Here is a 16522-nt window from a genome sequence, read left to right as displayed (position 1 = left end):
GGGGTCTTCGTTGCTGCACGTGGGCTTTCTCTAGTTGTGGTGAGTGGGGGCTACTCTTCATTGTGATGCCCAGGCTTCTCAGTGTGGTGGCTTCTCTTGTTGCGGAGCACGGGCTCTAGGCGTGCAGGCTTCAACAGTTGCAGCATGTGGGCTCAGTATGTGTGGCATGTGGGCTCAGTAGCTGTGGCTTTCGGGCTCTAGAGCGCAGGCTCAGTCGTTGTGGCGCACGGGCTTAGTTTCTCTGCAGCATGTGGGATCTTCCTGGACCAGGGATCGAACCTGTGTCCCCTGCATTGGCAGGCGGATTCTTAACCACTGCGCCATCAGGGATGTCCCTCACCACTTACTTTTACATTGTGAAGTTGGCTCTAGCCTTGAACCGATGAAACCAGCCATGGCTGGCATTGAAGGATGCGCCCTCTGATTCTTCTCCGTGTTTCTTCTTCAAGTCTTCATGAAGGCTTTTAGCTTCTCCTGAATCACATTAAGCTGAGCGGGACTGGACGCTGATGCTGACCCTGCACCCACACACTGAGCAGTGTCTCCATCTCCTCCACTGCTTCTTCGATATTATTGTCGACATCAACGGCACATGTTCCATGACCTTGTCCTTGTTCTTTAGAATTGTGCCGATGGTTGAACAATTCCTGTTAGAAGAATGAGCAACATCTACCATCTTTTCACCTTGCCCCACTCTCGCAATTATTTTCACTTTTGTTTCCATCGTTACCGCTTGGCGCTTCTTAGCAGTACCAGCTGCATCACTGTTGCTTTCACGCTTGCCTGCAGATATCCCCGGCTTGTAATAAACATACTGTACTACTGGACCCTATACAGTACTGTACAGTAAAGTACACAAAAGCACAACCACTTGTAGAAGATGCACGCATGTGACACTGTCTGCCAGACACAAACTAACTTACATGATTGGACACATGAATGCACGTTCGCATCTTTGAAAGTTCGCAATCTGAAGGTTCATGTGTAGGGAACTTACTGTACTTTGTTACATAGAAACAGAAAACAAATACACTCCCCCCCCCCCCCCCCACTCACACACACAACAGATCATTCCCATCGTGCTGTAGTCACTGCAGTAGAGAATACTGTATCCCATCTTTAAAAAAATCTAGACCATATGCTCTCCAGATTCTCCCCCTTCTCTCTATTCTGCTTTCCAACAAGAGTTTTAAAAGAGTTTAAAAGAGTTTTTCACTACTTCCTCACCTCTACTCACTGCTCAGCCCAGTCGGGTCGCATCACTGACTTGACATGCTTTGGTTAAGGATACCAATACATTCCATACTATCTAATCCAAATGAACATGCCTCTGTCCTTACCTTACTCAGTACCCCAGTGGTATTCAACACAATTCACTACTCCCAACTTTGGTTACTATCTCTCCCCTTGGCTTACTGGGCTTCCCATTTTCTAGTTTTCCTTTGACTTGTTTGACTTGTTTGACTTGTTTGGCTTAATCGTCTTTGCTGGCTTCTCCTCTCACACCCGAACCTAAACAGTGTTGTGCCCCAGAGTCTGGCCTAAGACTGTCCTCTGGCCTGTGGCACTCTCTTTCTCACCCCCAGCTTTAAATGGCATGAACACATCTCCCCAGATTTTTCTCTCTAGCCCTGACCTCTCCCCTCAGCGCCACACCTTATAACCATCACCTACTTGTGGTTTCCACATGGATGTCCAAGCGTCATCTTGGACTTAACATGCCCCAAACAGAAGACTTGATTTTTCCCTTCACAAAAATCTGCTGTTCTCCCAGTTTTCCCAATCTCAGCGAATGGCATATTTTGCCAACCTTTACATCAGGGCCTCATCCTGGATTCCCTTCTTTCTGTCACACCCCTGCCCCCACCTAATCCATCAGCAAGTTATTGCAGGTGGATCTTCACAATCGATCCTGAATTTGTCCCCTCCTCTCTAACTCCGCTCCTAGTCCAAACCACCCTTGCCTCTCACGTGGACTTCAACAATCACCAACTAACTGGACCCCTGCTCCTCCTTGCTGTCCTCCATACTCCACACAGCAAGATCTTATTAAAAATACACCGGGACTTCCCTGGTGGTGCAGTGGTTAAGAATCCGCCTGCTAATGCAGGGGACATGGGTTCGAGCCCTGGGCCGGAAAGATACCACATGCCACAGAGTAACTAAGTCCGTGTGCCACAACTATTGAGCCCACGTGCCACAAGTACTAAAGCCCACGTGCCTAAAGCCCATGCTCCGCAACAAGAGAAGCCACTGCAATGAGAAGCCCATATACCACAACAAAGAGTAGACCCCACTTGCCACTAGAGAAAGCCTGCACGCAGCAACGAAGACCCAACATAGCCAATATAGCCAATAAATACATATATACATACATACATTAAAAAAAATACAAACCACTCTGTGTGTCTTTGCTGCTTAAAACTTTCCAAAGACTTCTTACTCTACTTTAAAAGGCCCACCAGGCTCTATGTCACTGGCCTTTACCTGCCTCCCTGGCATATCTCCTACCTACCAATTTCTAGCCACACTCACCCGTTTCTCTTTACAACATCCAGACTTTCACAATTGTTATTCCTGAAGGGTCTTCCCAAGCTGCATGTCTCGAATCTCAGATCAAATGCCTCCTCAGGGAGGCCTTCTCCCTACTAGCTTTCTCCTCTTTCTCCTAGGCGCTGAGATATCATTTCCCTCCTGGCATGCATCACAATCTCAACTGTCATGCTTATTTATTTGTTTGGTTGGTTGTTGCTCTGCCTTCTCTTGCTGGATGAGAGCATCTGAAAGGTGCTTACTGCTGTGTTCTAGAGTAGTACCTGGCACATAGAAGGTGCTCAGTAAGTATTTGAATAAATAAATGCCTAAATACATATGATATTGACATTATTATACACATTAGAATGAAATGATCCTATTTTACTCATTAGAAAACCTCTTCAGATGCAGTGTCAAGATGGCTTTAAAGTAGTAAAAGATTATAAGAATTAGTCCTCAAACTACTCAATATATAAATTCCTGAAAAGTTATGGACAAACCAGAACATTATAAAATGAAGCCCATTTTGAAAGAATTAAACAGAAATTTGCTTGGAGGTGTGAAAAATCTTTTTTGATAATGTGAATGATTACACTTTAGTTCTTTTGTTTCTGTAGATTTGACTTTTTTTTTTCCTACATTGGGTTTGCTTTGATCACGGAGCATAAATTATAATTAATTTTTCTATCACAAATTGTGCAACCGCTGTCCAGACCACAAGACATCTTTTCAGTACTTCTGGACGAAAATGCTAAGGAATCACTACTCTTGTTACTTAATGTCACTGATGCCATTTGATTTAATTCCAAACCCAGCTATATCCTGTAGCCACACAATGCAGGCTTTTTATTAGACCATGGTAATGAGGGTGGTTATGGTCCGGATTCCAACAGCAACTGTCAAAAACTATCATCCTAAATGACTACTTGCTGAAAATGTCTCACTCCCAGAGCTGGTACTTGCAGGGTGGTCTAAGAAAGAAATGTGTGCCCATGTCTACTCCCGGGCTACTCTAAATGCTGATGTTTAACATTTCTTTGGAACTGCAATTTCATGCTTTGAGCTGACTTTTTTCTGCAAGCTCCTGAAGGCCTTTTTTTAAAATAGTCTCTATCTATTAAACTCATCTGTTTATGTGTTTTTCTTCTTGAAATACCAATATCTTCTGAAAACTCCCATCGATAGTTCTATTCAGTTGATTTTCAGCACCGCTCTTCAGAAAAATCACTCACTCCATTGCTTACCACTTGCTGCCCTCAAAACTTCTTAGCAACATACACTGTGCAGGAACCACAACGTGGTTTGCTTTGTCCAATCACACGCCTGAAAGCCCAGCCAGTCAGTTGTGTAATAATAAACCCCTTATCTCCTGAAGATACACAAACGGAAAGATCTCTCCGTGTTTTAGTACACAAGGGACTTTGCTTGAATCCTCAGCAGAAATTCACATCCATTTTAAATGCCAAATGCTCCCCCCCCCACTCCCCCCCCCCAGTTTCCTTTTTTTTTTTCTTCTCTCATTTGCAATTTTGAGGAAGGGGGTAAAAACCCCAAATGCTAAACAATGTCGAGTTTAAGCGGCGGCGGGCGGGGTGGTGGGGGGAGAGGCAGGGAGTGCCAAAAGCCGCCAGCAAAATGCACGTAGAAACCAGGGCTTGGTTTTTGCTGTTTTGGGTTCACCGGTTCCCCCGCAGGCGGCTGTGATGGAAAGTCGTCCACAATTGTTCTTGGATGCAGAAAGGGTTGAGAGATTGACAAGAGAAGCTGTCTGCTAGTTTCTGTGAGCTTGACTAGTCCTCAGAATGAGGGGAAGGGGGACACTCGTGCTTGGGGAAGAATACAACCTCCTGCCTCTCACCTCGCCCGTCCCCACCGGGCGCGGACCCGCGCCCACCTCGTCCCATCTGCAAGTTCCCCGCCTGAGCCGGGAGAAGCGTCCTTTGCCCGCACCCACACCAGACAGCACGCTCGCCCTGGCCTGGGAGGAAAGGGGGAGCGGCCGCCCGGGAAAGGTGCCGGGGCCCGAGCGGTGAGCTCATCAGTCCCCGCGCTCTGCCCGCGCGGCCGCCGGCGCCGCCGGACACACCCCTCCCGGCCGGGCCTCTGCGGTCGCCGGTCCCGGCCTCAGCCCGCGCCGCGCGGGGGCCCCGGGCTCGTCCCCTCCCCTCCCCGCGCCGGAGGGTCCCGCGCGCGCGTCCCCGCCACCGGCACGCACCTTCAATGTGCCCCGGGCCGGGCCCTTGGGGAGCGGGCGGCCGGGGCCGAGGGCCACGAAGCGCTCCTCGCCGTCCTCGTCGTCGTCGTCGCCGTCCACCACCTCGACGACCACCTCCTCGTCCTCGTCTTCCTCGTCGTCATCCTCCTCCTCCGCGCCCCCTCGGGGCTTCGCCTGCACCCTCCCGAGCCCCCTGCGCCGCCTGCTCCCGCCCTCTTCGTCCTCGTCTTCCTCCCCCAGAAGCAGCAGCACCGGAGACGAGGCGGCGGCGGCCCCGGCGGCCCGAGGGGGGCCGGTCCCGGCGCTGCGCGGCGGCGGCAGCGGCGGCCTCCAGCTCTCCGGGGCCGGGAGCCCGGGCAGCGCGCCTTCCCGGGCGGGCGCGGGGCTGGCCGGCTGCAGCGCGGCGCTCCCCCGGCGGCTGCCCAGGCTGGAGCGCTTGGCTAGACGCCGCGCCTGCATGCCTGACCGCGGGCTGCCGGCCGCCGCGCCGAGCCGGAGAGTTTGTCACCTCCCCCTCGTCCTCCTCCTCCTCCTCCTCCTCCTCTCCTCTTCCTCCCGGGGCGGCCGCTGTGGTCGCAGGCGCCCGGAGCGCGGGGCTGCGGGGGGCTGCGGGAGCCGCCTCCCCGGGCCGCCGGCTGCCACTGGCTGCAAAGGCGCGGGCGCCGCCTTCGCTGGACCGGCCCGCGGGGACGCCGGCGGCCGGCGGCTACGGCGGGGCGGCGCGGCGGCCGCGGGCGGGGGTGGGTGTGAGCGAGCGGCGCGCTGCCGCCTCCGCCGCCGCCGCCGCCCCGGAGCCGCGGGCCGCGCTGCGCTCCATGCGGCCGGCGGCCAGGCCCGCGCGCTCCGGGCCTACAGCTGCCGTTCCCCGGCGCGAGCTGTTTGTGTTGTGTATTTTCCACCACCGCCCCCCTCTTCGCGAGCCATTCCTCGCAGCCCTCCGGTTCTCCCCCCGCCCCCCCCACCACCACCCCGGGCAGACAAAACCCGGACTGGATTTATTTCCCCAACCCACAGCCTCCGAAACTCGGGCGCTTCCGAAACTCGGGCGCTTCCGAACCGTCGGCCCAGCCGCGGGGGCCCACGCTCACCCGTGGTTGCTTATTCTCGTTGGAGGGAGGAGGATCGACTTGGCTGGAAGTAAGGTTGGCGGTCCAAGGCAGACTTTGAAGGAGGAGATTTGCCGCAAGTCGTGTGATGGTCTCTGCCGGGCAAGGCGACTACTCTGGAGCTTGTCTGAAATCGGGAAAGGTGTACCCACCTGAGATGTGGGGTTAATTCCTAACCTGAATCATCAGACTCATCTGGATTGTTGAGGTACTGTTTCAGGACATTGCCCTGCGGTCTCTCCGTCTCCTTGAACACACCATGCTAGGCCCTGCCTATTGAGCTCTCTTGGCACTGTGCTAAGTCTTGCCGCTTTTTATTTCTGCATTTTTACCTTGAGTGCCTGATTACAACGGCGAAATTCCAAGAAGCCGTCAGCTCTCACCATTCAATGTGGAGACGACTGGCACTGTCCAGGCCCTTGGAGAAACAAACGAGGAGGGAGGGGTGGGGGTGGTCAAGATTCCTTGAGTTTGTTATTGTTATTGTAAAAATTAATACGAAGTAAGGTCAAGTGTGGAAACCAAGCACATAACCAGTTCGCCACGTAAATAATGACATTGTCACTTTCTAAGGATTTTTAGGTGTGACAAAGAAAAGTCATTTGCTACTGTTTGGGGTTAGGCTGTATGGTAAGTCGGGTCCTTTACATTAAAATAAGTCAGATTCAACCTCTGTAGCTGAGAGCTGGGGAGGATCTCACACACCAAATACTCTGGCAGGTGCCTCCAGGAGGCCAATGTAAAAGATGCCCTCACCCTCAGCTCCCTTTCGTGGTAATTACTGTAGGAGGTTTGACATCCTGTGCCCTGTTAGATACTTGAAGGCAGCTCATTAAATGCTCACTTATGGTGTCTTCCAACTGTTGAACATTCCACTGGGATGATGGCAAAGATTCTAAAAGGGACTTTTTGTTCTCCCTGAATCAGATTAGCTTCCTGATAGACCTATTTCAGGTAATGACACTCTCATTATAATTGTTCAGGCCCAAAATAGCGGTATCTTATTCATTCCCTTCTCTACCTTATTCCTAGAGGCAGTTGCCCGCAAGTCCAATCCATTGTTCTTTGTGAAATGCCTCTTGAATCCACCCCTTCCTTTCCATTCCCAAAGCTCCTACAGAATTTCATGAGCACAAAAGTTGAAAGTTTCTAACAAGTGTTCTATCCTCAGTTTCTCAATAACAGACCCTGTCCTGACCCCCTCCAAACATCAGCACCAGATTCATCTTCCCCAAACTTCATTCCGATCAAGGCATTTTCCGGTTGAACTTTTCATTTGTCAGCATTCCATTGGAGAATTCAGAGAGAGAAAAGAAAATGGTCTGAGCATTTTAAGAGATGGGTGTGTTTGATCAAAGCATGGAACAGCAGAGGTCAGCCAAGAAGTAAACTAGTCAGTATTAGTGAGTGAGTGCAAAGAATGAAGGGTCACTGAAATGATTTCATCTCAATTGCAAGAAATTTACCATTTGGGGGATGACTTTAGAAAAGGGCAGCAGGGTCTTTCTCTGACCAGAAAGAATAAAGATCAGAAGCAAAGCGTTGGCTGACAGGTACAGGGAGGCTGAAGGAGAGGAACCAAGGTGAGACAAGTGGGCTAGTGGTTAAACATGTGGTTTCAGGGGCCAGAGTACCTGGTTCTGAATCCCAGTTCTGGAATTTACCAGCTATATGCCTTTACTCACCCTCTCTGTGCCTCAGTTTCCTCATCTGTAAAATGGGGATAATAGTAGAATCTTCCTAATAGTAAAGTTGTTTTGTAGGATAATGATTTAATATGTGTAATCATCTTAGAAGAGTGCCTGGCACAAGGAAGGTCTATATAAGGGCTTGTTATATTAAATGTATTGATGGTGGTGTATAAACAAGGTGTTTTGGGGGTACTGTCAAAGAATAACAGGTAGCTCTCTTTTAGCAAGCTCAGAACTGTCAGTGACTACAAGAACCTGCTTTTAAAGCCCAGCTACATCTTATCAAGGGCCTATGGGCGGGCCAAAAGAAGCTTTTTCTGTGTAAAATGATGGAAAATGAGTATTTTCCTGAAAACTGAGAGGAGAGACAGAGTAAAATGAGTTCGTGATTGGCGTTCATGGTTTAGTAGCAGAGATACTAATTCACACCATTGTACTTTCTTTCAAAATCACTACATGTACTTTGAAATCAACTTGTTCTTTCTCTCAGGCCACCTCAGTGGAGCCCGCACACACCCATTCCCTGGCCCCACAGGGCCCAGGACGCTGCCCTCAGAGGAAGAGAAAAAGACTAATCTTGGTATTGGGACCACTAAGTTAAGGCCAACGTCACAAAAGAGGTTTGGCCCAAGCTGGGCTTTGAGGGAGGAGAAGGATCTAGATGGGCAGGGAGACCAGTATTATCCAGGCAAGTGCAGGCCACTGCAGACCAGCCTCATGAAATCAGAGCACATGTAGCGAGAAGTAAAATCAAAGTACCTAATTCATCAGGAATCAAAACATATGTCATGACATGGGCTTGGCGCACTGCTCAGGGCACTCATGGCTCAGAAGTCCAGAAATATCTTGTGATACCAGGCACGTGGGGAGACGCTGGTGCTGCTTCCCTCCCCTCTGTCCCCTAAGCATAACAGATTTCTACTTCTAGTGCTGGGGACACTTGCCACTGAGGATGAGGTGTGCCTCTAAGTCACGGGATATGGAAGGTACGTCTTCCAGAGAGTCTGGTTTAACACCATTTAAAACACGCCACCGTCCATTCAATGTGCCAGGCGTTCTTCTTGGCACTGGTGTGCAGCGGTGAACAAAATAACCCTCACTGGAGTGGGGATTAGACAACCACCGAAGAAAATAACCAAACTCTATGATTTCATAATTGCCATATAGAGGAAAATAAAGCTGAAGAGGGGGTAGAGAGTGCTAGAAGTTTAACATAAAAAAGTATTTATATTTGATATTTAATGTCTTATTATTTGTAACTATTATATTTATTGATGATGATCTGTAATTATATTTATTAAAATTTATTATATATTGCGCTGGCCAAAAAGGTCATTTGGGTCTTTGGGATATCTTACAGGAAAACCCAAATGACCTTTTTGGCCAGCCCAATATTTCTCTAACATATAATATTTCATACTATATTTACTGTAAATAAATATATTAAAACAGACCTAAGAATAATACGGATCATAATGTAAAAGTTGAATGAAACTTGCAGCAGCAGGCCATTTCCAGCATTACAGTGAACTCCATCTTTTTCCCTTGGATAGGATCAATTCTCTGCATCCTGCAGGCTTTGGCTGAACAGTTCGAGAAGGGCTGAGGAGGAAGACAGAGGATGGGCTTTGGAGTAAGCGCCATCCCACAACCATAGGGCAACTGGCTGCCTCATGCCTGGTTTCTTCTGATCCTAAATGATTCTTAAACCTTTGAATTCTGAGCCTGAGAGATACCCAACACATTTTTTTCCACATGTACTGAGAAACTGTACAAAGAAAATAAGGCTCCATTTAACATTTTGTTCAATTTTTAAAAATCCAAGATTCAGGAAAAGAATAATCACACTCCCCAAATCCTGAAGTATAACCATAACCAGGCCAGAAATGAACAAATGTTTACCCTCCCTCAAGAGCTAGTTTATGTCCTTGAGAACCTTAAGGAGATGGATTCCCTCACCATGGCAGCTCCTTTTAAAAATTATTTTAAAACTAAAAGTAAAAATTTGCCCTTTAAACAAGTCATAAAAGTAAGATTAAGTTCATTTTTCCACACTTCTGGGAAACTTAAAAATGATTTCAGACGATGACTGTCATCCCACCATATGAAAAATAGATTGAGGTTAAGAAAATCACTCATCTATTACACCCTTCAGGCTGAAAGCCTGGGTAAGTCAAGCATAATAAACCTCCCCCCAGATAAATGTTTCTTCCATGAACAATTAACTCAAACCCTCTTTAACAACACGATGTACTTTCTACACAGCTCTTTAAAATGTCTCCCAGAGACTTGGATTTTTTTTTCAATTTTATTTCTATTATTTTTAGTGAGTATAAAACTCATAGAATTACTTTCTTTATGTGACACATATTTGCTATTTTGGGGTGGTGTGGGGTGTGTGCGTGTGTGTGGAGAGAGAGAGAGTTTGTTTGTTTCCTGATCATTTGTCGTATCGGCAGTTGAAAGGCAATAGAAAGAACAGTGGACTGGGATCCCAGAGACTTGGGTTCAAGTCCTGATCTGAGGATTACTTGCCGTGTAACTGGTTAAGTCCCCTAATCTCAGCAGCTCACAGTTCTAAGATTAATGAGTTGTAGTCTTTAAGGTCTTTTAACTTTTGCGTTCCATGATGTAAGATATGGACCTGAAGTACAATATGTTTTAAGTTTAAGATTAAGCCAAATGCCCGTTATTAAAATCCATGAATGGAGTCTGATATGTTTACCTACACAAGTACGTAGGATCTCTTATAGACATCTCCTCTAAGCCAATGTGACGGGCTGTATTTTAGGATTGCCATCTCTGTTCCTATCAGCCTCACCCTTAATTTCACCGGCCCTCCCTGCTTTGCTGGGAATGCAAAATTATGAAATTGTGCAAACACTTGCTACCATCTTCTTTTACTAGTTATCTCTTTGGTGATAAGATGCCCTATTGACTGCAAACCGAGTAGTTGCTATCTTATATTCTTTGTATTAATGTCTCTTTCCACAAAGTGAGGATTGCCTCCACCTCAGATATGTATTTACTTCCTACTAATGATGTTTTCCTATCTCTGAAGCTTTGCTCTCATCTTTCTTTTCCTATCACTTTTTTTAAGCCAAGATCCTTCTGGTACAAGTAACTGAAATCCCCACTCACCCAAGATAAAAAACGAGGGAAGGGATTTATCCGTTTGGGTAACTCAACCACAGATGGGTCTGAGTTTGGGGAAAATTAGATTCGAGGCTTATGTGATCTGTGGTCCTCTCTCTGTGTGTGTGTGTGTGTGTGTGTGTGTGTGTGTGTGTGTGTGCCACTTCTTTCATTCTCTGGTGAGCCAGAACAGATCATAGGCAGCTCTGGCCACTCGCCTGTCAGCCTTGTGACGGGGGGCAGGGGAGCTCTTTGCCACCTGCAGCAGTTAAGGAAATCCCAGCAAAGGACCCTGGATGGCCCTCTGGGTTGGGAGTCCATGTCTGTGGCCAAGGGTGGAGTGCTGTGATTGGCAGCCTTCACCAAACCACACGGTTAAAGGGAAAAAGGATAGTTACTGTCTGGGGCAGAAAAAGAATATAAAAGGCCACCATGTCTTATAAATATAACCAATATTATCTAAAATCTGAAACATAAAAACGAGTCAAAGGAAAAAAAAAAAAAACCACATCTAATCTAATCTCCCTACCCAAAGACAACCTCTGCTATTGTTTTGGTGTATTTATTTTATTTTCTATGCATTTTTTTTTGGTTTCGTATTGTTTTTCCACCTGGTTTTATAATTTAAGCTTTTGCTCACATATGGCAATATAACTTGTAGATGGATTATGAGCTAGTAGGAAAAAATAAGTGGTGAAAATATTACAAGAAAATGTGCATGAATATTTTTATAAACCCCAGGGAATGACAGCCATTATAAACAGGATATCAAGTCAGAGCCATAGCAAAAGGCTGATAAATTTGACCACAAAACAAACAAACAAAAAAACCCTTTAAACTTTATGGCAAAGGTACCATTAAAGAGTTTTAAAAGGCAAAATGTGGTTGGTTTTCAACATAAAATCAAGGATTAATATACAGCCAAATACAAACAATTCAGTTTTATTAAAACAATTAGATATAATATTCACCTATCAGACTGGTAGAAATGTTAAAGCTTTGATCATATTCGGTGTGACTGACAGTATGGAGAAACAGGGCCTCATGTATACTGTTACAATATCTATCATAATTCTAAAATGCACTGGCCATTGGAAACCAATGATTTCACTTCTAGCTATGGATCCTAGAGAAACATTAGTACATGAGCACAAAGGAGCAGAGAGAGAGGGTCCTTGTTACAGCACTGGTTTTAACAGCAGAATATTGAAAGCAGCGTAAATATTCATCAAAAGGAGAATGGTTTAAAAAGAAGCCTTTGCCAACGTGGGAACCAGTATGCAACAGCTAAAAAAAGTGAGGGAGGTCACTGTGTACTAGAAGCCTCAAAGTTTTAAGTGGAAAAGGCAAGTTGTAAAATTATATTTATACATGATCTCATTTGTGTTTAAAACAAAATCACACAAAGTATAATGAACGCTCTACATAATGTGATTTCCGATGGAAAGGTGAATAGCTACACGGGAAGGTGACTTGAAAGATACCTCCCAACCCTGGGAGAGGTGAACAGGATTGAGGGAAAAGTAAAAGAAACCTCTTACTTTTTGTATTTTTGGCTTTTTAAAAAACTTGAATTTGTGTTCAGATATTACACAGGTCACTTTAAAATAAAGAGTAAAAACTCTTCATAGCATAATTTTTACTACAGAGTATTCTGTCCAGCCATTGTGCCTTGACTTCACCATGTCTTGCTATTTTCACCAGGGCACTGCCAACCTTTGTACAGAAAGCATTACACATCTTCTGGATTTCTGCTTTAGGATCAGAGCCGGAAGTGGAATCAGTGGTCCCAAGGTGTGCACTTTTTCTTGATACATTTTACTAGATGGCTTTCCAGAGGAGTTACTGCAATTGACATTCTGACAACCATGGGAGAGTGGCGGATTTCCTGTGCTCTCTCTTGCTTTGATCGTATCATATCTCATTCTTTCCATCTTTCCCTCTCTTTGCTACTTTGATAAATGTTCCATCAGATCTCATTTTGTTTTAATTTATTTCTTTGATCATTAACGAAGAAAAGTATTTCCCCATGTGTTCCAGTTGTATGTCCCCTTCTGCAAACTCTTTTCTTATCCTTTGCGCATATGCCTACAAGAGGCTGGCTTTTCCTCTCCAGCAGTATGAGCTCTCCACATTAAAAGTCCTCTTGTCATAGTTTTTGCAGATACTTGCCTAGCTTTGCTGTTTCTCTTTTAAATTTCTTCACATTTTCTTCCCCAAAGCTATAGATTTATCTATGGGCCTTTCTTTTTCTTTCTCTGCTGATTTTATTTACAAATTCCTACCACTGTTTTCCCTCGAGGTTTGTACTAATAACCTCTGCTAGACTTCATCCTTTATCATTTTCCTTCAATTCTTTTTTTTTTCTTTGCTGCAAGGCTTCATTTCAATTTTGTTTATATGTTATCCAACATACTAATTTCCTTATACTACAGAATGTGCTATTGCTTATTCTTAAAATTAAGTTTTCAGATTTTATTCTTATTTACTTAGTATTGATTACATGCCTTCCTGTCTGTATTTTAATTAATAACTCTTGGTTAATCCTTCATTCTAATAGAAATATTGTTTAAATAATTATCATCCAATCTCTCTAATAAGTAATGTTTTTTGAAATACTCAGCTTAACCCTTTAAAGTATTTAACATTAATACAAATGTGAGCATACAAATGGTTCATGTGCTAGCGCATTCTGTGAAAATGGAATTGGTCTAGATCTGCACTGTCCAATATGGTGGCCACTAACCACATGTAGCTATAGCGCACTTGAAATGTGGCTAGCACAAATGAAGAATTAAATTTTAAATTGCATTCAATTTTCATTAAGTTTAAATAGCCACATGTAGCTAGTGGCTATGGGATTGGACAGGGCAGGCTCAGACCTTTCAAGGGCCATTTTCTGCTTTCCAGACCCATTTTTAGGTGAACCGGACTGAGCTGATCAGGGAAACAGAAATTATACCAGAGATACTTTGCTGCAAATCCAAAATCCAAACCACCATAACTGTGTTTTCTCATCTACTTACCTAATTTTAAAAACCTAGTGTTTTTGAATTATTAGCTTATATCTAACAATTCTCATTTATTACCTTCATCAGGCTTCCAATTAGGCTATTTTCAGGTTGAGGGTGGTGAGATGTCAAAAGTACCTAATCTATCCCCTCTGCCTCCAGAACTATTTTTACCTACACCATCTTAGCTCCTATGTTTGTTATTTTATTCTCAAGCTTTTCCAAGGAAAGAAGTACCTGAATTAACCCTAGTAACCTATTATAAGAGTGTTGAAAGCCATAAAATATAATGAGACATTAACACATGCTGATATAAATGCCCCTGGGATTTCTTAAAAGCTAGTTGTAAACTTCTTTTTGTTGTTAATATTATGCCTGTTAATAAGGGGGGAGAAAGGAGGGAGACAGAATTTTGCAAACTGTCTAAAAATTCCTCCATGCTCTATACCCTCAATACTAGGGTCCAGAATTTTCCCTAGGCAGTGCAGATATAAAGACTGTCCATCTGGCCCACGTGGCTGGAGTGAAGGATGATGGGGGGGTGGGGGGTGCGGGGGGGGGGAGTAGCAGCCTTGATCATCTTCAATTTCTTACATTACAGATGCAGAGATTACTTGCAAGCTTTTTCTGTCATTTCTTTAAAAGCGATGGGGAAACTGCTTGTCCCACCACGTCCTGTATATAGACCCCACTCTCCACACACCCCCAGCAACTTCATCTCTTTACCTAGTCACAGCCACTACTGCCACTTGATGTGTTACTGCCACATGGCAGACAAAACTGACTTCCAAGACCTTTGGCCTAAACTGAAATTTCAAACAAAACCTGGTACAAATGCTGTTGTTTCATGTTCTTTTCCAGAAGTTAAGGGAAGGGAAGAGAAGAAAAATGAAGGAAAACAGAAAAGGAAGGAGGAAAAAGAGGCAGGGACAAGAAGACAGAGTAGCAAAAAATAGACGAATAGTCTTGCATCTCTGGTAATTTACTATGTTATATGTAAAAATCCACACATAAAAGGTTTTCTTCTATTTAGCCTGAGTGTGTCCTTCAGAAAATTAGGGCTAATTTCCTTTATTCAATTCTCTGTGAAAAGAAAAAATTGCTAGTTGTGATCTTGGATATAAAAATACCGATCTTTACTATTTTTTAAAAATCTTTCCCGATGGGTTTTCAATACAGAGTTTCAGCCGCAATGCCATCGTCGTTTCACCCATGTTGTTCTACGAGGTTTTTTTTTTATTTTCCACTACTTCTATATTATTCTACTGTTAGTGATCCTCTTTTCTTGTTAGCTTTAAATACCTCTCTCCCATTCTCACTTCATGTTCCATTTCTTGTTCTCAATGACCTCTGTATTCCTTTTCATACCTTGCAAATCATCACTCATTCCCTATCTTCTAGAATCTAAAATCAGATGTCACCCTGAGTATATGAGCTGCCACCTTTTAGAAGAGCATTCAGCTTGTATTACTTAGGACTATATGTATTCCTGGCCGGAACTGGCTACATAATTTGCAGAGCCCAGTGAAAGATAAATTTGCAGGGATCCTTGCTCAAAATGACCATAAATTTCAAGACATACAGCAGAGGAATAAACCAAACACGGGGTCTTTTCAGCCTGAGGCCCTGGGTGACAGTCGGCAAGCCACGAAGTAAGCCCCATTTCAAGCTTTGCTCTATGACACTGAGAAGGGCGGGTACAATACACTTATGGTTTCTTTCACTTCCTGTTCTCCAGATTCTTCTCTTTCCTTAGAGAAGGAGAATTCCACGTTAGGAACTGAGAGTTATTTTGTGCTTGGACCTGTGGGGTTTTCAGAATCTACCTGTCCTAGGAGGACTTGGGATCTCACTGAGGACACTGAAGAATTTTTGAGCAGAGGAGGAATGCGGTTCAACGTGCATGTTGGGAAGGTTATTCTGGCAGAAGCCTGGAACACAAACTGAAGGGAATGTTCACAGAAGCAGGGAGTTCTGCCTTAGTCCAGTGAGAAAGGAAGAGAGTCTGAACTAAAGCTGCAACAGAGGGTAAAGTGAGGAGAGGGTACCTTTAAGGCATGTACAAAGCAGAAATCAACAAAACCTCTTGATCAATAGGACTGGGCAACATGAGAGAAGAAGAAACAAAATAAAATTGTTTGGTTCGGACTCATGGGACTAGGTGGAGCCCGGTGAGAGTCACAGGGGTAGGGGAGCAGAAGCAAGCAGGCTTCATGCAGAAGACAGTACCGTTTGTGGAAATGTTGAGGTTGAGGTGCTCATGGGTATCCGGGGCAAGCTGTGTAATCGCGTTTTGGGTATACTGACTTAGGAGCTGTGCTGGTCCTTGGCCAGTTTGCCATTGGATCCATTCCTTGCTATCCCCCCAATGTGCTCTTTTTTGTAGGTTGTCAATCTCTACAGGCTGTTTCTCTCAGACACTCTTTTCAGGGGCTGCTCACTGAGCCCAAAGAGAGGCACTGATGGGAGATGAGAGAGAATATGGCAGAAGCCAGGAAATGTCTCCCCGTCTCAGCTCTAGGGGTGTCCTCCCACGGGGCTCATCTCCTCCAAGGTTCCAGCTCCCGCACATAGACCAGTGGCTCCAGTTTTCACCAGATCCCTAGAGCCATTGGCCATGGCATAGCCCTACCTCTTCCTGCCATCCCTCCAGCCTAGAGGGTAGCAGCTTCCAGTCACTCATTTTTGGGCTGTCGCAACACCCCTTGTTTGTTTGCTCAGCTCTTCCGTCACCTGGTGAGCCGATAAACTGATTTTTGCATCTTTTTGTGGCAAGCTTCAGTGGTTCTCAAACCTCGCCACACCTCAGAATCACCTGGAGGGTTTATT

General features: G+C 45.2%; 1 protein-coding gene and 1 long non-coding RNA gene across 7 annotated transcripts in view; one reads left to right on the top strand and one right to left on the bottom strand.

Annotated features, from left to right (window-relative positions):
* The window catches only part of ZNF704 (zinc finger protein 704), a 225772-nt gene extending 220454 nt beyond the window's left edge, over window positions 1-5318 (bottom strand). For 3 of the 4 annotated variants that reach the window (XR_009054016.1, XR_009054015.1, XM_057737282.1), the window contains exon 1: window positions 4751-5318. Coding sequence is in view for 1 of the 4 variants with exons in the window: in XM_057737282.1 (XP_057593265.1) it covers window positions 4751-5209 (459 nt within the window). In the remaining 3 variants the exon portion in view is untranslated. The remainder of the gene's footprint in view (window positions 1-4750) is intronic. The other variant, XR_009054017.1, reaches the window with a different exon arrangement.
* Window positions 5319-5786: 468 nt separating this feature from the next.
* LOC130854450 (uncharacterized) lies at window positions 5787-14909 on the top strand. Of its 3 annotated transcripts, XR_009054019.1 has the most exons (5): window positions 5787-6064; window positions 8476-8533; window positions 9101-9180; window positions 12387-12476; window positions 14555-14909. It is a non-coding gene; the product is annotated as an uncharacterized LOC130854450 (long non-coding RNA). The 3 variants fall into 3 exon arrangements; XR_009054020.1 differs by lacking the exon at window positions 8476-8533; XR_009054018.1 differs by lacking the exons at window positions 8476-8533; window positions 9101-9180.
* Window positions 14910-16522: the final 1613 nt, after the last annotated feature.

Source organism: Hippopotamus amphibius, chromosome 5 (assembly GCF_030028045.1).
Source record: "Hippopotamus amphibius kiboko isolate mHipAmp2 chromosome 5, mHipAmp2.hap2, whole genome shotgun sequence".
Lineage (NCBI taxonomy): Eukaryota > Metazoa > Chordata > Mammalia > Artiodactyla > Hippopotamidae > Hippopotamus > Hippopotamus amphibius.
This window is presented reverse-complemented; position numbering and strand designations above follow the sequence as displayed.